Source organism: Manacus vitellinus, unplaced genomic scaffold (genome assembly GCF_001715985.3).
Source record: "Manacus vitellinus isolate BGI_N305 unplaced genomic scaffold, ASM171598v3 scaffold_6_pilon, whole genome shotgun sequence".
Classification (NCBI taxonomy): domain Eukaryota; kingdom Metazoa; phylum Chordata; class Aves; order Passeriformes; family Pipridae; genus Manacus; species Manacus vitellinus.
In genome coordinates this window covers 38,298,273-38,317,976 of record NW_021940750.1, presented here as the reverse complement: position 1 = coordinate 38,317,976, position 19,704 = coordinate 38,298,273, and the positions used below count along the sequence as shown (strand labels likewise).

Here is a 19,704-nt window from a genome sequence, read left to right as displayed (position 1 = left end):
AGATCTGGTGTTCCTCAGCCTATCAGTTATTATGCAATGTGAATTATAATTATTGGGATGAAGCCTAGGGGAAAAAAAATCAGCAATTTTAGGGGCAATGTTAAGAAAGAGGAGAAAGAGGAGGATAACATTTCTCCTCCTATTTTACCAAAGTTCCATCTTTTCAGTGATCTCTGTTTACACTGAGATACTAACAATTCTTCCCTCTCTTTTCCTTTTCCTAAGGATCTGTTCCCTGTCTTTGCTCAGCTCCACTCTTCCTTTGTTGCTCTTTCATAATGGAAGAATTGCCAGTTTCTTAGTGCCAGCAGCATCTGTTCCCTCCTCTCTGACTCCCCATCACTTTTATTTCAGGGAGAAGTTAGAGAACGAATAGTTTTAAATAACTGAAAAAGAGTCATCATAGCCTATATTGTCTTTTCATTATTTCATGTTAGTTTTTATTCATATTTTATGGTATTTTTATGGTTTAGCAGTAGGATTGTATTTGTATTGGCACACCATCAATTGAAGCTTTCTCATTTTAAGGGCAGCCATGGAGTATTATAGAATTTGGCTACAGGTCTGGTAAAATTGTTGTTTCTGATCTACGTTTGGCCTAGGTTTTGAGTTTGAATGGGAACAGCCTGAGCATGCTACAGGACAGCTCTAGATTTAAAAACACTTCTAAAGCCTATCATCAGCTTTCTTGAATTTGCTTCATTAAATAACATTTATGTCCTGCTAAGAAATTAAGCTCTAATCCTTTTTTTATAAGGAAGATTTAATAACATAAATATTCTTTGTACTCACAAGACAGGATTGTGCTGGGATGCAGAGAGGAACAGAATACAGGGCTAAACTTGGATCATAAATACAGTGATATCATTAGCAGCCCACAGTTCTGGTGCCTGTTGATATTATCTCCAATTTGAATCACAATGCTACAGTGGTATCACTTTATCACCCATTTGACCTGTAGGATGGTTGTTTCATATGAACAAATAGAGAAATAATTCTGGAGCACACTCCCTCAATGAGTCCAATACTGAACAAGGGGAGTGCCAGGCTCTGGATCCAATTAGGTCTATTTAAAGATTAAATGTGTCTGATTACTTTAATCAGATATTTTGATGTGAATCATAACCATGTGATCACTTTTGAGGGCATAAAAAGCTTAAATAAAGTGCAGTTCTTCAACCTGAGAGGGAATCAGCTGAAGAAGTCCAGAGAAGACATAAATACTTTACAAAAACACACTCCCAACACACTCAGTCCTGACATCACACACAACCCATGGCATAAGGTATGTGTCAGCCCTTGAAATTCCTGGGAAAGCATTCTAACAGTTATACAGGCCTAAAATCTGGTCCTCCATCCTAATATTTCTAAGGCCCCTTGCAGTGTAAGAGGCCCTATGGTCACGTTATGGCATCTTTGTTCTCACAAAGGGCCTTCACTTCTTTTTATGATCCCAATCCAACCAAATGAATAAACCCGGCGGCATTTTTGGCCTCAGGCACCTCTGAGGCATAATTCCTTACTTTTTGCTTCCCTTAGGAATTAAATACATGGTGGTCTGTGCTGGATATCAAAACCAAGCCCCGACTTTAATTTTGCTGTCTCGGCTGCCCTGAAGAAGGGGTGGGAGCAGAAGCATTCCCAGCCCTGGGAGGTGCCCACACACCATCAGTCCCTGTTCCTGCCTGGATCTGCCTTCAGCAGCACAGCTGTGCTGCCTGGAGCTTCCACGACACAGCCAATACTCAGCCCTTTTATTGACTCTCATTCATTCCTGTTGCCCAAACAGCTTCTGGAACAAATGCTTCTCTCCGTGCTCTATCCCCGTTGAATTGGTACATTTTAACATTATATAAATGGCTCAGTCAGAATCAGCAGATTTAAACATTAAAAATTTGAGGCATCGAGAGACTCTTTAAAAAGTGGGGGGTTTTAATGATCATTTAACACTAAATTTAATATTTTGTACAAGTCAAAGCCAGGCCAACACAATACTATCGGAATAGAATAACTCTCAAAGAATTTAAGTAATAAGCTAACACAGGAAACAGAACTCCATTTGGGGCACCCAGGAAGCATCTAAAAAGATGCTGTCTTGTCTATGTGGCTTGTCAATTAAACTTCAATGAACCTCCACATTAGATATAGATATAGATACCTAGATATAGAACCTAGATATGGATATAAAAATAAATAATAAGAGAATATATATAGAAGAGAGAGAGACATTGGGAGATATTGAGAGAGACAGAGAGAGACAGTATATATCTCGAATATATAAAAGAAATAAAAAGAGCCAGCAGTTCCAGTCTCTGGTTCTTTGTTGTTATTGCTTAGGTGTTTATCAGATTAAACTTTTAATTTTACTGTGTTCTTTGTATGGCAACAGATCCTGAGTATTGCACATCACTAACCTCAGAAGTGATTGGGGGGTTGGAACTAAATGATCTTTAAGGTCCCTTCCAACCCAAACCACTCAATGATTCTATGATTGCATTTGGCTTGTTTGGTTGTCAAAATTCCATTCACAAACAGAGACATTTTTAGTCCTTATGTGAGGAGTGTATATTTCATATATTATACACTAAACTAGTGGGCAGTCCAACATATTCTGTGTGTATAGGGTAGGCCTGTGGTGATTTCTTGAAGTTTCAGTCTCACCTCTAAATCCTTTAAACATTTCTCAAGTGCTCTATGATGCTTTCTATGGTTTGTTTTGCCATTTGTTTGTTTGTTTGTTTCTGTGAGTGGTGTTTGATTTTGGGGTTTCTTTGTTAATATTTCTAGGTCAAAAATGAAACTCCTGGATTTTAAAAACAAATATTTATACATCAGTGAGCTTTGTAACATTAATAAACTTATGAGTTAGCCCATGTGACTCCAGGGCACTTTATTACCATCAATGTCACATAAAATCCAGACAATCAAGAGGGACCCAAAGGTTCCTTTGTCTCACGCGTTTCAGGCAAACAGCTCAGGAGGGGATGACACAGTGACTCTGTCAAAGATCATAGCAAAGCTCTAGTTCTTGACATCCACAAGGTGACAGCACACCAAACAGAAAGGAAATGCAAGTCTCTTTCTTGTATGTAAATTATGTTGGCAATTAAAAAAAAAAATCATTCTTCAAGCCAGCCTCCTTCCAGCTGAGTGTCACCAGCCAGTGAAAGGCTCTCACTGACTCAAATGGAGTCCTGATTTCTAATGAAGTTGCAGAAGCATCACAATATATTGCAGGATCAAAGATGAATGAGGGTTGTTATTGTTTTTTGTAACTTATCCCAAGTGCTATGGAAAAGGAAAGCTTCAGGAATAATTTTGCAGCCGTTTTTTATAAAGAACATTTTGTTTTCTGTTTTTTGTGAAGACAGAAGTTTTGTCCTTGCCTCTGGCAGAAGCTCAGAAATTATATAATAAACACCGATCTTAAAAAGATCTTTGCTGGTACCAAAAATTATATTCTAGCGTGATCTTGAAAACAGTTTAGTTCAAGTTCTTGCTGAATTCAGAATGCAAGAAAATAACTATGTTGTCGAATAGAAAAAAAATGGGGAGGAAAATCATAGAATCATGGAAAGGTTTGGGTTGGAAGGAACACTAAAGATCATCTCATTCCACACCCCTGCCATAGGCAGGGACACCTTCCACTAGACCAGGTTGCTCAAAGCCCCATCCAGCCTGGCCTTGAACACTTCCAGGGATGGGGCAGCCACAGCTTCTCTGGGCAACCTGTGCCAGGGCAGAATTTCCTCCTAATATCTAATCTAAACGTATTCTCTTTCAAAGACATTTATCCTCAATACAATTGTAACTTCAATTTGTTCATAATCTACAACCTCCCAAGCTTACTACCACTTGTACAAAATGAACTGGAAGTTCTTCAACTGGTTCATTAATATCCTGAACTGAAAAATGCATGCTTTAAAAATGCTATCATGAGTAGTTCTGGTCTTAGATTCTTTTTACTTATTAATGAAATACAAAGTGTTTTCTTATCCATGTAAATTTTAAGCATCTCGTCATGGTTCTTCCCAAAGGCAGAGAAAAACATGCAAACTCTCTTTCCCTTCTGTGTTTTGACTGACCATTTTAAAATCCTTAGACAGGATCAACCCTATTGCATTGCTTGAATTTCCTTAGGTCCTGACTGCGATCTGTATAAGCCATCAAATTTCCGTTGACATTTTTAGCTTTCAGTTTCAGAAATCTGTGTTTCTAACAACTGTTTAATTGTCAACGCTATCTTTTTTCCTATTTTTCATTTGCTTCTTCTGTAGTGGAATAAAAGGGCTGCGGAGTAACACTCACAAATACTTGCTTTAATCTGTAAACTTAAAGGGGTGAAAATGTTTTTTAGTGTAAATGAAACATTGTGTATCGACAAAGCATTTAGTGTTTAACTTTCTGTGTCTTTAAACATCTCCTAAATAGCCTTCCCATTTTTTGGATCAAGTTTTTGTGTCGCTCATTTTGCTCATGCCTACTTTCAACACACGAAAAATTTCCTTTTTAAGACACCAAGGCTGTGCAATGCACTTGCTTATGAAATAGACCTACTTGTTCTTTTAAAGGCAAGACCAAGTCCTAAATCTACTTGCTTCATTTAAGGATTCCAGGGATTCTAAATGTTCTGGAAGTGTTTCAAAGGAGAGTGTCAGTGAAGCTTCAAGAATATTGAGCAATTTTTTAAAGACCTTTGGTGGCAAAGGTAGTGACAGAACCAAAGTGACCCAGGAAATTGCAGCCAGCTACTTTGCATTCTCCCTGTGATCAGCAGAGATTGGCCCTGTGAATTTTTCATTAGAAAATTCAGTAGCTATGCTTACTTTATTTACTCTGCCAATTCAGAACGTGACATTTTTCCAGATGTCACAAAAGTATAATGTTGAAACATGTTGAAACATTAATTCTTCCAGTAAATTTATAAACATAAATTCAGCGCCAGAGTTTTCTAACACCGACCCTTCAAATATACCCTGCCCTAAAATTTCGAGGCTTAGGCATATTGCATGTCTAAAGCCAAATGAGCTTTGTGCATATTAAACTCTCTACACTAATCCATTTCTTGTGATCAGGCAGGATTAAAATTTCACAGAGTTCTACTAAATACCCATATGAAAAACAGATTGCAAGAAGAGAGCCAGTAGGTCTGATTTCAAGCCACCAAACTTTGAGTACAACCCTTTGAGCGTTATCTCTCACCTTGAAAGACCACCTAAAATTATGAAGTAATTAAGTAGTCAGTGATGAGCAGCAGGACTGAGGGAAATTGGTTTGTCTTAGGGAAGAGCCTTGTCTTTGGGTTATGCAGTGCTTAATTAGGTGTGAACTCCCAGAGTTTCTCGGATCAATCAGGACAGGTCTCTTCTGGATCCTCAAGTGTCGGGCGTTGTAGCTGAGCCAATATTGCAGCTGTTCCTTCACTGGGATCATCGGTTTAAAACTCTAATTCAGCTGCTCACTTTCATAGAATTTGTGTGAAGTCAGGGAGTGCTGGTCTGAAAAACTGGGCCAAAACTCAGCAATAGGTTTAAAAATCAGTGGTAAGGCTAGCAGAGGGATATAGAGACAGCACAATCCCATTAGCCTTGTTTCCTTAGGAAAGGGACCGAGCAAAAGGCCACAAGACTCAGTGGAGGAAGATCCAAGGTCATCCTAACCTGTTCTGATCCATCAGCTGAAATCATGTTAATCTGCCCAGTATGAAAGGTTAAAAGCTCCTCTGTCAGTTCAATTTGTTATTGGAATACAGAATAGCTAGAGGAAAACACGTTTCTGCTGATAACTGTAGCATTTCATTCTGTGTGCATTAGGGAATTCATGTTTAGAAAAATTGCCAGGAAAATTAATGCTTTAGCATATGTCATAAATGTTTTGTGACATCAGAGAGAAGGGATTCATAAAGGGTACAATAAACACTTGAGGAAAATAAAATAATACAGCCAGAAAATGCTCTTCAGTTATCACCAAAGCCAACCTAATGGTACTGATTATTTAAGTGATTTCTGTAGAGACAGCCTAGATACAATACTGGATTTGGGTCCCTACAATACAATTTTAATGTTTTGATTGGGACCCTGATCTTTTCTCAGCTCTACAATGATTGCTAACACACCACAGTATTATGGAAAATGGAGAGTCGTGGTCATACAGATTATAGACAGGATCCCAGACAGCCCTTGTGGGAAGCAAGTCAGAGCCTTTCTAAGAAACACATTTCACAGCAAGGACAGCAAAATATATGTTTGGTATTGACATTTATTTGTTTCTGCTCATATTTGTCTTTTTTTGCTTAATTCAGAGCTCTAGATCTGGTATTAGCAGACCAGTTTAGAGATGTCTGCAGCATGAATTTACAGAACAACAATCTCCTGTCTTTCAGTGATTTAATCTTCTTCCTAATGCCAAGGGGGGTTTGTGACACAGTCTTCTATTTTTTTTTTTGTAATAATACTAATGATAAACTAATTTTCTTTGATGGAAAATGGTCTTTAATCTCCCTTAATACCCTGTTGTTTGTGGGTTTTTGTAACAGGAGCAATCAATCAGCACCAAGCTGATTGCAGCCACGGTTTCCATTTTACGGTAGTGTTGCAGTAATCTGATCCAAAATCAGTGAATTGCACCAAACTTTTTTTAACCTGCCCAATCATCTGTCTAAAGATCAAACTCCCGAATCAGAGAAATGCAATTGGCAGCTTTGCTAATGTGTTAGCAGAGGAACACTCTGTTTGATTAATCGCGTTTCCTCTTTACATGTATTATGGCTGAGCTACAGTCAGATTGAATCAATACTGCCTGGACAAAAGCTCCCAAACCAGGGAACAAAGAGGCAGCAGCTGTACTGAGAGGTGGCCTTGTGGCTACAGACAGCAAGGGTGTGCCAAAGGAAGCTTTTAAAACATACTTTTATTTCTCCTGTACTCCACTGAGTAGGAAGGAGGTGCCTTCAGTGTCAGCAGCTTTGGATCTCCCTTTTTTACCTCCTCCCAGCTGAAGAAACCCAGTACATTGGTGTTCCTGTTTGTTTGTTTGTTTGTTTGTTTTGCACACATGTGGTACGCTCTGCATCATCTTGTTGGCTTTTCTTAGCTGAGTTCTTTGTGAGCAACTTGTTAGGCCACTTCTTCATCAAAGCAACTATGCCAGGCTGCTGCCATCTGCTCTTTGGACCTTATTGGTGGTCAGGCTACACGGAAATGTTTTCACCTTCCTACAAAGAATTTAATTCTGAGCAAGGGAACCGCCTGCCTCTCTCTGCTGGTTTGATCTGGGAGAGTGTGTACATGTATCTCTGATCAGCTTGATCATTGATATTCTGTTTTCATTCTTAAATTTGTACAACGTTACACAACAAAATTTTAGGAATATATTCAGACAGTGGGAAATATACTGAGATGGTATTTCAGTCCCTTGAGCCTGACCTGTGAAAATTCAGCTGTCTTACACTGTATAATGTTCTGATGGCAGTCACAACCCCTTGTTAGAATCATTGAGTTCAGTCGGTTCAGATTACTGCACCTTTTATGAGCATTAAGAAGGCTTTTCTATATTCATCCAGAGTTCTTCTGCAGCGCTGTGTGTAGTCTGAGCAATCACTCATCCTGCCATTAAACCTCCTTTCCTTTGCTCATTTCATAAGTGATATTCTTTTCATCATCCTCTGAAGAAGACAGTTGTACTCCTTTCTTCTTCTTTTTGCCATCAACATTAGATCAGCCTGTGTCCTAAAAAGCATTTTCAAATCACCTTTCAGTCTGCATTTCTCATCTGTGCACTTTTTCAGGACTGAAACTTCTGGGACCTGTCAGGACTCATTTAATCATTTCTGCATATATAAGGCAACATCCATTGTCAAATTCAGTTTTATCTTCTCAGACAAGTCTTGCAAAGTCACCACGCAAGAATTCCCTCTATATATTGAATTCCCTCTATACATTGGTCAAGTTTTGTAGAAACAACAGAGACAGAGCATGAGAGAATCCCTCAGAACCTTGTTAGCATGTGCATCCTTCTCCAGACTTCACCCACCTCTTCTTGCCTTCATTCTTTGCACATGTTCAGCACCTGGAGCATGGGAAAAACATGAATTTGTTTTCAGATTTTCAGGGGGAAAGGGACACTGGCAGAGGAACACATAGAAAAGGGATGTCCGTGAATTCATCATAATATCATAAATTTCTGTGCTCATTTTGCTTATCTGCTTCCTCATGGGACATGAACATCCTTTGCACAGACTGGGGGCTCAGAAATTACTTGAGTAGGAATGCCTCTCTTGATCATGGGAGGGTTTTTTTTTACTCCAATGCCTTCCAGCTTCGTCTCCTTTTCTTTTTTAAATAATGAGAAATTCTACCTTTCCTGAATGCCCCTGAAACTTGGTTGATGATCCCAAATATTAGTGTAAGTCAACATAAATATTCCATCATGTTTCTCAGACTGCTATTTTGAATATGACCTACTCAGACTCACTGATTAGAACATGTCACATTCTTGCTCAGTAGCTGCTACTTAACAACCTAAAAGTCAACACTGAAATGGAAATTATTATTACTGTGTGATATGAATAAGACTGGTTTTTTTTACTCCCAAAATGCAGCACAAAAGTATTTAGCAAACAATTATGCTTCATTTCAGGTTTATTGGTACTTCTACCATCTTCAGTTAGTAATGATGCAGTAACATCATCAAGATTGCTTCTGTCATTTATATACTTTCAAACTGTTTCTCACTGTCCCCTTTTCTGCATTGGCTCTTTTCATCAGTTTTTGGAAGCTTTTACTTCTTATTGTCCATTCTTTTTGCTCACTTCTTTATTTTTCAATTTCCTACCAAGTGGGTACTGTCTTCTTAACGACTGTTGACTTCTTCCTCAGTTGTGAGATATTCTAGGAACAAAAATGTTCTTAAGCACACTCCAGATCCTCTTGACACTGTCTCCAGAAATTGAATTAATTCTTAATTTTTGCAGCTTTGTGAGATAAGCCTGCGTAAAGCATGAAGTATGCATAGCACATATTCACACATCTTAACACAAATTAATATTGCATATTAACATACAGTTTGGATATTGTTTTGTTTGCAATGTATGAATGTAATCAATTCTTGTCCACTACCTGCTCAGCAGTCACCAATATTTAAGGGTTTTGTGGAAACTGAGGTTGCCAAGGCCATTGTTTCATTAGCTGGGATGTAAGGAAGAAGGAAAGTTAAAATGAGGGCTCTTGTTTTTCCTTCTCTTTATTATTAATCTATCCACCCATGCTACCTAATTACAGGTCAGGCATAACAGAAAGGAAGTTTTGACAAGCAGATTAAGGGAAGAATGCACGTGGATTTGTTCTGCCCTATTGTCATTCAAGTGTTGTGAGAACACACACAAAGGTCACCTTATCGGTCCCTTCCAACCCAAACTATTCCATGAGTCCATGATAAGTATTTTACTAAATTAAACAGCAGTTTAAAGACGTTTTCTCTTCATGTCCTCTGACTTCTGTGAGCAGAGGAGTGGGTTTATTTATTTGCTTGGTTTTCATTGTCTGGATCCCAAAAATTCAACCCAGTTTCAACAGAGTGGAAGGGTATATATGTAGCATTTCCACCTCCAAGTAATAGATTTGTTTCATTTTTCAACACATTTCTTTTATCATATACAGGTTTAATTCCTGTGAAACCTGCTCCAGTGATTGGTGATGTTGCAGTCATCCCTATGTACTCTTCATAATTAAATATATAAGAAATACCTATGATAATGACTGATCTAGGTTTTGTTTCTCAAGATGTCCACATTTTATTTAGGAAGATTTTTTGCTTTAAATAGATATGATAGATACATAGATAGATAGATAGATTAAATCAAACACACTGTCTCACAGTGTCTTCCACTGTCACTGAAGTGGTCCAAAGCAACCACATGGAAGGTGGCACTTAGTTGCCAGGTGAGGTTAAACCATAACAATATGTCATGTGGAACAGAAGGAGCAGAAGTACCCATATTTTCACAGGGTATTTTTGTCAGATATTTTTTTATACAAGTTTCAGAGGAACCTAATTCTCTTACCTCTTAATGTTACTACATAATACAGGTTTCCAGCAGTGCTGTGTCAATGTTTGAAACTGTAATTTCAAGGTGCAATGCTGTTAAAACTTCTTCTGTTAAAACCCAGCTATGATTAAATGGGTCTCCAATTTATCTTCTTTACAATAGTCACCTACATAATTATTTTCAGCTGTAATTTGATAATGCAAGAACATATTGTCTTGTCTATCTAAAGATACTAAAGATACTCTCTCATCCCATCTGTACCCACTGGAAATACTTTCAACAGGTAACAGTCTTCATTTATTGCTTTTGTTGCTGGTTTGTGTTAGCTCTCACTGTCCTTCCTCATCAAAGTACTTATGGTTCAGTCCTGCCTATCCCCATCCTTCTTGCTGAGAGGTCATGTCTTACCTATGTCTTGAGATGCAATTGTGTACCTTGAGCTACTGGTCATCAACATCCTTTTTGCCATATTTCTACCTTTGCCACTCCTGTTGAGAAGGGCCCCCCCTGGACAAGCTACCTTGTTGTTCTGCTCCAGACCTTGCCCTGAAATCCTCACTGACAGTGAAACCAAAAGAAAGCCTCCCAACAGTTGGGCATCTGCTGTGATCACTGTCTGTCACACTGACCAATTTCATTGCTCATTTTCTTGTGCTCACCCATCTGTCAGTCTGTCTGCGTTCATTGGGTGCCTCTCATCTCATTTTACAGTACAAATTCACTGCAACGGAGATTTTTAGTAGGATTCACTGTTAGGTTTCCTAAACACAAGAATAACAACAACAGCAAGGAGTCAGAGAGGAGGCCAGCCCAGCACGTGTCTCCTGTGAACAGAAGGGTCATTGTCTCTGTAGCCCCGTTTATCACTAAGACCTCACTGAATGAAAGAGTTTATTGTCCCACTGCAGACCTGTGAGTTCTGTATCACAGCATGAAACTTCGCTGGAGATTTGTTTGATGAACTGAATTCCCTCCTCCCAGCTCAAAAGCCGGCAGTATTCGTTTTAACCATCGATTTCCACAGGAGAGGAAACAGAGTAACAAGGACATCTAGAGTCTGTTGCCACTCCGTGTTCTGCAGGCCAGTTCTCTCCTTATGTCTCAGTTTCACATTTACGAAGCACAGAAACAGTTCTTTTACACATCTGAAACACAAGTCCTAAGGATGATGAGAAGAACCTTTATAATCAGTTTTATTCTCACATCCTCATCAACATCTTCAGCTTCTCCTCACACCTCTTTGCTTTATAGATAAAGCTGATGCCAATATAAGATATATCTATATCTACAGATATAAACACAAGCTGAAAGAGGGTAGGTTTAGGTTGGATATTAGGAAGAAAATCTTCCCTGTGAGGGTGCTGAAGCACTGTAACAGGTTGTCCAGAGATGCCCCTTTCCTGGAAGTGTTCAAGGCCAGATTGGATGTGGCTTGGAGCAACCGGGTCTAGTGGAAGGTGTCCCTGCCCATGGCAGGGGGTTGCAACTAGATGGTCTTTAAGGTCCCTTCCAACCAAAGCCGTTCTTGGATTCTATGATTCTGTGGTAAGAAACTCTACCAGCAGACACCTGCATCACAAAGATATTCTACTCCAATTGTCTCCTTAAATTTTTTACAGCCAGGATGTTGTCATCATGCCCAATCACATCTAAACTGTTGCTGAGCTGCAAACACTACTTGCAGCACTGAACCTAACTCTTTTGCTAATATCTTATACTTCTCACGCCTATGGGTTTATGTCCTTATCGAATCCTTGTATAAATTTCTTGGCATAAATATTTTACTATCTAAATAAAGCCCTTAAGTAGGATACTAGCTTCCAGGTCCTACCAGAATAAATGCTATCATTCAATACTATCTTCACTGCTTTGCCAAATCTCAGTGTTCACATTGACAGCAGGTTGCTGCTGAAACCAGGTAGGTTAAAATTCATGTATGCTCAGGTTCTGTTTCAGAACTTCATCTGTCAAAAACGTGTTATCACAGATCTCTGTCTGGCTACATTAATATGTCTGTTCACAAACTCGGGGCCTTCATAAGTTGGTGAAACACATTTTCCCACTTGAAACCACAACGCCTGTATACAGAGTTCAAAGCACTTTTGGATTGAGTCAATTCACGTGTAAATGTTCTATTTCAAAACTGACCTGTGCTTTTACTCATTGGACATCACTTAAATAAAAACATGGCAGAATAAATGAGCAAGGAAACAGAAGCATGTCAAGACTTTATCTTCAGAGAAATATCTGGTTTATATTCAGGTTCAGTGAAGATGTTATACCTCATTAGCTACGACAGAACTGAGCCATTTTCTCATTAGATCATCCAAGTGGAACAACACAAAAGATTTTTCAAGTTTGTCAGTTGCATTTTAGTTGTGCTTTTTAAAGTGCTTGTTCGAAAGCAAGAATTGAAACCGTATGGTGTTGCTTAAGCTTAAAAAGTGCTTTTGATCCTAAACTTCAAAAGAGATTTTCCCTGCATTAAGTAGGCTGGGACTTTATTCAGTACTGATTTAGGTAGACACCAGAACACTCTGTACATAATAATATTTTCTTGTTTCATGCTATTGATTAAATCTCTTTTAATGTTGTCACTGCTAAATTTGAGATAATTTACAGTTCTTTACTCACAAAAAGTTGATCATTACTCTTTATATTACTGCAAAACCAAACAGACATTTCTATCATGAAGATTGAGATATAAACTCCTTATTTTATTTTTTTTCTTGTCTTATGAAGTGTTTTCCAGTTGCAAACTCTCCAGAGGACTCCGGATTTCCTGAACTGACAGCAAACTTTACAAGACAAAACCCTCTCAGAAGAACACATGGGAAGCTGAATGAAAACAGTAAGCATTTATTGGGCTCTGATCTTATATTTGGCCATGAATTTGGAGACCCTCTACCGAATAAGTCACATGAAAGTGAACATAAACAAATGGGATTACAGATTCCTGAATACCTGACACAGTTACAATCCTACATGCTATGCTCCTTCATTACCCATCCCCATCCCTGGAAGTGTTCAAGGCCAGGTTGGATGGGGCTTGGAGCAACCTGGGCTAGTGGAAGGTGTCCCTGCCCATGGCAGGGAGTTGGAACTGGATGGTCTTTAAGGTCCCTTCAAACCCAGACCATTCTAGGATTCTATGATATTCCTGACACTTAACATGATTATACTCCTTCATGCTGCATATTACATGGTCACATAGAGCATTTTTAACAGGGACATCTTTATCTTTCCTGGATATCTTGCAAATCCGTAGCTTTCACGCAACCTCCTGAGGGCTGGCAAATGTTTTCCTGGAGGAATACATATCTTTGTCAGTTCTTCACCTTTGGATAGATCTTCAGATTCAGTATGAACCATCGACAAAAGAATTAGCCTTTCGGTGCTTCCAAAAGCTTTGGCTTTTTGTTGTTGTTGTTTGGTTTTTTTCTTAATTTATTAATCAATTTCAGGCCGTAAATTAAAGTTTTAACTGTGCTAGGAACTGAAAAGAAATGATGTAACATTGTTCTGGAGAGGAAAATTAAGAAGAAAAGAACAAGTGCAGTACTTGGTGACTGGCAGCTGGGGAGGCCGTGCAGGGATAATGTCCATGTGCACTTTGTGTTACAGATAAGCCTAAGAACACGGGAATTACAACAAATAATCTTTGAAGCATCCATGCAGAAAGAGCTCTTGGGCAAGCCAAAGGAGCAGCAACTAATCTTCTAAACCATTTGGTGCATCACAGTGCTGCTGCTGCTCAAACCAGCCAACTGCACCAGGGCCACACAGAAAATCCGGGCAGGTGAGGCTCCTTCCAGCCCAAAACACTCCGGTTTCTTTCCATTTTGGGGTTTTTTTGGTGGGTAGGGGCTACAGGCAAAGCACTTCTCTTCAAACATTACTTTTCTTTCTCTGCTTTCTTTATCTCAGTTTCCAGATCCGCCAAAGATGTGCTTAGTCTCTTTCTTCTGATAAAACTTGCAATGCATTAAAGAAAATATTCAGACGACAATTTAAAATTTTGAAATTAAAATGATGACTGTACTATGAAATGGAACCAGCTGTTTAACTGAAATAAGCTTGTATCTTCCAAATCCACACTTAATCCTGTTCTATCCCTAACTCAAGACTTTGCTTCATTTGTTTGTTTGCTTTCTCTTGCATGAAGTCTGGTTTTGCTTAGTAATTAAAAATATTAAATATGGAAGCAGAAATGCAAGGGTAAAGCTGTTACTGGCATTAAATATACCTAATAATTATGATATAAACAGGAATATCGTGCTATTACTGACTGTCAACAGCTGCAATGAGACAGTGTGTGATTGAATGTTACACCAACTTCTTAACACACCAAATACTTCTCCACAACAAGGAAGTGAACAAACCTGGAACTTGGACTTTTACATTTCCATCTTGATTATTAATATTTACTACCTAAAGAGATTCCCTCAAAATCAGCTGTGTAAGCCAGTGAGGTGATTCTTTCTGGAATCAGTCTGCATAGTTGCTTTTTGTGTAAGATTAATCTCAAAAAAGCGATTTTTCTCAGGCATATTTCATACATTATTCCATCTATACACCATGGTATAAGCTGTGAATTTTCCTTGCTAGAAAGATGTTTAAAAGCTGTAGGTCATGTTTGCCAACGAAAAAGTGCTAATTAAGGGCTTGTTCCCAAAGGTATTTCCCCACAACCATCTTCAGACAGCGTTTATTTACATAAGCACAGTGGTGATGGGAGCGGTTTCCAAAGGAACGCGTATTTCTGGTGACTGGTACCACCAAACCCCTAGAGAGGAAACACTTTAAATAAACCTCGTTTAAACAAAGCAGTGCTGTGCTGACTCAGATGTGGCAGATGAGAAAGCAGTGCTCAGAGGAAGCGACATTGCTCAGCGTGACCAATTTGTACAGAACTCGATTCCCCACAGCCTTGACCTCAGCTGGTCTCTTCACAGGGCTGGGTTCCATCTTTCCTTCACACTGTCCAGGATCCAGGTACTTCTCTCAAGTATTTAAAACGTGGGCTTTTCAGGCTTAAAGTTCTTTAGGACTTTTTCCCTGTGTTGTAAATTGATCTTCACACATTAAAAAAAACCCAAACATATGGATTTTGAAGTAAAGTAGATGAGCTGATGTAGTAACCATCCTCTATCAGTGGCAGCTTTGTTTGCATTTCCTCACATGGCACACGTGCTCTTTGATCTTCTCCCATATCTCTCAGCCTGCTGTAACATTACAACACTGTGCTCAGTGTCTGGGTGTTTCCAGTTTAACTGTGCTTTTTGTTAAATCCAGCATGCTAAAATTAGGAGAACACCACAAAGGCACCTAGAGAGTAAAAAAAAACACCAAAAAACCCCACCAGAAATGTTTGCCTTTGATTAAGCAACACTAGTCACATCAGGTAAAGTGATGTTTCAGGACAATTCAGACCTTTTTTAACTTTTCCCCTCATGGCATGTCTTCAGGCAGAGATAAACCTATTCAGGTGTCTTAACAGCCTAATTCTTACCTTGCTGTGGTTAAATTTATATGAAGTACTGTGTTCCCTACACTTCTTAACTGAAATTATATTTGTAGCATCTTTCAGCATTTTACAGTTGCTCCTGATGTTTACTTATTAATTTCTATTTTAATTTTGTTTTTTTTTAATAATGGTAAATCTCGCACACAACCCTAAAGTAAAAATTAAACAAGAATGTTGTTATGTAATACTTTTCATAATTTCTATTTACAGGATCTGTCTTTAAGCAGTACTTATTTTTTGTACTCCTGATACATCAAAGTAGGAAGACTACAGTAATCATTTAAGCTAAATTTATGGTTTCATTCCATCCCTAGAAAACATACAAACTCATGCATTTCTCTTTTATTCTTTGGTAGTCACAGAGTTATTTTGCATGGTAATGCAAGTTCAACTTTGACTGTGTATTCTCTGTAGGGAGGGAGATCCCAGTTTTCTGAGTCCAAAAATTTTCAGGTTGCTTCTGGTCTTTTGCCCACTCTCTTCCAGTTCCCAAAGTCAATTCAGTGTCCTTTGCTCCATTGATACTCAAAGTACCATGCAGCCATGAGGTTTCCTAGGACAGGAAGTATTCAATTAACAACTTTATGCTACCAAGCATAAAACACTTGGAAATATCACATGAAAATTAGCAGTGGAAGCCACAGCAGGAGTGGTTGATGGATGCATCCTAAGAAAGTCACCCTTTGGAGTTTACTGAATTTTTATCCTAGGTTTATGTGTGACCTAATTAACCATAACACATGTGTATTATTTGAATTAGTAACTTAAATTTACTGTAGACTAATTTATATAGGTGCATTCTATGTATAACATATAGATTTCCCTTGAAAGTTTGAAGTGTGTGTATTTTTCCTTTGCTATGATCAGAAGAAGAAGCAACCCACACGGGAAGGCAAAGATTATTGTACTTTAAAAAGTAACAAATGGATTTGCTTGAATTTTCTCATTCTATTAGAGAGATGATAATGAGCTGTTTAATGTACAAAGGTATGCACTGTTTAATGTACAAAAGAAGGAGTCTGGATCCTTGCTCAATACAGAAAACAACTTTGTTTTACCACTGGAGTCTTCCCTGCTTAAAAGAGAACATCACATGTCTGCCTTTCTGAATATTAAGACCTTCCAGGCTTTGATTTGTTCAGTTTTAAATATTTTAGTTGTGAAGTATATTTCAAAAGAAGGCAAATTCTAGCAAAAAGAGATGTTTTTTTAAAAGGATAATTTGGACTCAAATGGAAACACCTGTGTTTTAAAGTGTTGGGGTTTTATCCCTCAATGGTACCAAGCAGTAGGCTCCGAGTAAGTCATTCCACCCACCTGCTGCTTGTAGATGAGAGTGATCATGAGATAATATGTTATTATCTGACATGTTCTTCCAGGTCACCTTCTGGGACACATGTGCTCTAGTATCAGGTCAGTGCTGGTTTCATGTTAACACAACTGGAACAGGGTTAAAAGCTTTCTCTTTACCCAGAGAAATCAAAACGTTAGAGTGCAGTTAAAAGATGCAACGGGATGTTTATGGACCACTAATGGCACATTTCTCTGCTTGTTATTTGTGGAATGACCTGTTCCTATGGGGAATATGATGGTTGATTTTCAGTAGAATTAGAACTAGTAAGATACTGAGGCCTTGAAGGGCTATCAGAGCAACACCCGGGTATGTTTATAAGTGTGATCCTAGGGGAATTCAGTATTTCACAGAATCGTAGAATCACAGAATGGTTTGGGTTGGAAGGTTCCAACCCTGCTGCCATGGGCAGGGACACTTTCCACTGGATCAGGTTGCTCAGAGCCCCACCCAGCCTGGCCTTAAACACTTCCAGGGATGGGGCATCCACAGCTTCTCTGGGCAACCTGTGCCAGGGCCTCAGCACTCTCACAGTCATTAATTGCTTCCTAATATCTAATCCAACCCTGCCCTCCTTCAGCTTAAGGCCATTCCCCTTCATCTGTTTACTACATGCCCTTGTAAACAGCTCCTCTCCAAATTTCTTGTAGCCCTTTTAGGTACTGAAAATTTCATCTTCTTTGTAAACAATCTCTTCTTTATAAAACAAAAAAAGTTCTAAAAATACTTGTAGAGGGATGTACTGAAGTAGATGGTGAAACCTTGGCTTGTCTGCATTAGCAGCAGAGCTCCAAGTTAATTAAGCAAAGTCCTGATTTCATCCGTGAAGGGAACATTATAAAGTTATTGTCATGGGGGTACATGATAGGACTGAATGTCATGTTACTAATGTATTAAATACATATTATTATGATTATTGCTTCTCTAAATTCATGGATTTTTTAAAAACAAAGTCTCTGTGGTTTGACATGGAATTGTTTCCAGCATCTCCACCTAAATCAACCCTGAGAGCCAAAAGCACTGCAAAAATTAGAGAAATCCTGGAGGAAAAAAAAATCTTCCTGATGATTGCTCCACAGACTTAAGTGGTGTTACCAAAGGGAGAATTTGGGCATTTGTACTTTCATTTTAATACAGTGATTGTGAATGTATAATGAATAAGAAATATCAATTATGTAATGAAATTATTTAATTCAGTGAAGCAACCATTTATGCATACAGAGAATACCTGTGGGACTCGGAGATCCCTTTGGTTTGTTCTGTTTTCACTCACCCTGGTAGAAATCAGCAATAAAATCTCAGAATTTAGTTTACAGTAAGTCTAAATTAAAATTATTTCCTCTGATTCGCACTGTGAAAACTGGAAGGCAGAATTTGATCCCCCCAATTTTACTACATAGTGAGTTGGTCTATTTTCCAAGAGCTTCATGATCTTAATTTCTCATATTTACTGAACTGGGAAAACACCGTGTGAATTTTCATGCAAAGGTGAGGAAGAAAGAAAAACATTGCCACACACCAGCTCAAGGTTTTATGCTGGTACATTCACTGTGCAAGATTTTCTTTTGCTGTTCAGAAACAGTTTAATCACAAAAATTGCCACTTTGTTACACTAGATGATTCTTACCATATCTGTAGAGCCCTTCTCAGATATATGTGTGTGTGAACTGATGGAAGGAATGGCAATGAAACTGCATCTGAATGTAATGATGGACTTTATTATTCCACTATTTAAAAAAAATAAATTTAACTTTTCATATTATATTTTTTTAAAATATAGTGTTTGGGGTACAGTGTATAGGATTATATGTGGGGTTAACAAATATACTGGTATACAAAGCTATAAGCATGTATCTGCTGATTTCTAATAAAATTATAAGTAGTTTAAAAGCAAACATTGATAACTTACCTTGTTATAAAGTTCCTAGAAGTTCTTAGTTCTTAGAAGACTTTAGAGAACTATCTCTAAAATAAAAGCTTACTTCTAGATGTGATAAATATTTCATAACATTCCCTTCGCATATCAGGTCAAATTAAATTACTACTAGAATTATTGAGAGGGATTTTTAATTTAATAATTTGAGTTCCCATGCTAATTTGGAAGCCATCATCAAATTTCTTTGGATTATATTATTTAATTTTTACAACTCGGATAACGTGCTCAATTTGTACGCATTAAGTTTTGTTTCTCCTAAGTGATTTGAACCAGGGGTTAGTATTAATTCTACTTACAAGTAGCTGTAGGCAGGAAGTGTGAAGATTGCTACCAGAGCAGACATTCCCCTTTCTGGCTGGTGAGTTCTTTGTCTCGTGTGTGGTTTGCAGGGCAGCCACGAGGTGTCTTTGTTGCACCACTGAATTTCTACATCAGGGATACCGACACACGCTAAGAGCGCACTGGGGAACAAGGACTCTCCCCTCACTTCGGCGAGGTTATGGCAGATTTGCACCAGAATAAATCGTATATTTGGACACCATTCTTGCAATTTTGGGTTTGTTCTGGAACAGACAACTTGAATCACATTGGTCACTCCTGTGAACCTTTAGGTGTGTTCACTGAGCCAGAAGGACCCCAAAAAGGACACAGTAGTGTCAGGGAAAACAGTTTGTACCTCCAAGGTGAGCCAAGAGGAGGAAGAATCACAAGTGTAGCTGAAGCAGAGGAACAACACAAATCAGAATACAGTCCTTTATGTCGTAAAAATACAAAGTGGAGGAAAAAGCAGAGTAGAACTGCTTGTGCAGCATGTGGCATCCATGGCCTTGTGTTACTGATCTCTG

The 19,704-nt window shown here is 38.4% G+C and overlaps 1 protein-coding gene across 1 annotated transcript in view; it reads left to right on the top strand.

Moving 5' to 3' along the window:
• Positions 1-13,848, top strand: part of LRRC9 (leucine rich repeat containing 9) — a 29,840-nt gene extending 15,992 nt beyond the window's left edge. The window contains 9 exon segments of the mRNA XM_008922204.3: positions 603-650; positions 652-724; positions 1,095-1,285; positions 3,132-3,271; positions 6,302-6,399; positions 6,748-6,841; positions 11,929-11,963; positions 12,798-12,971; positions 13,670-13,848. Of these exon segments, the coding sequence (XP_008920452.3) occupies positions 603-650; positions 652-724; positions 1,095-1,285; positions 3,132-3,271; positions 6,302-6,399; positions 6,748-6,841; positions 11,929-11,963; positions 12,798-12,971; positions 13,670-13,848 (1,032 nt within the window).
• Positions 13,849-19,704: the final 5,856 nt, after the last annotated feature.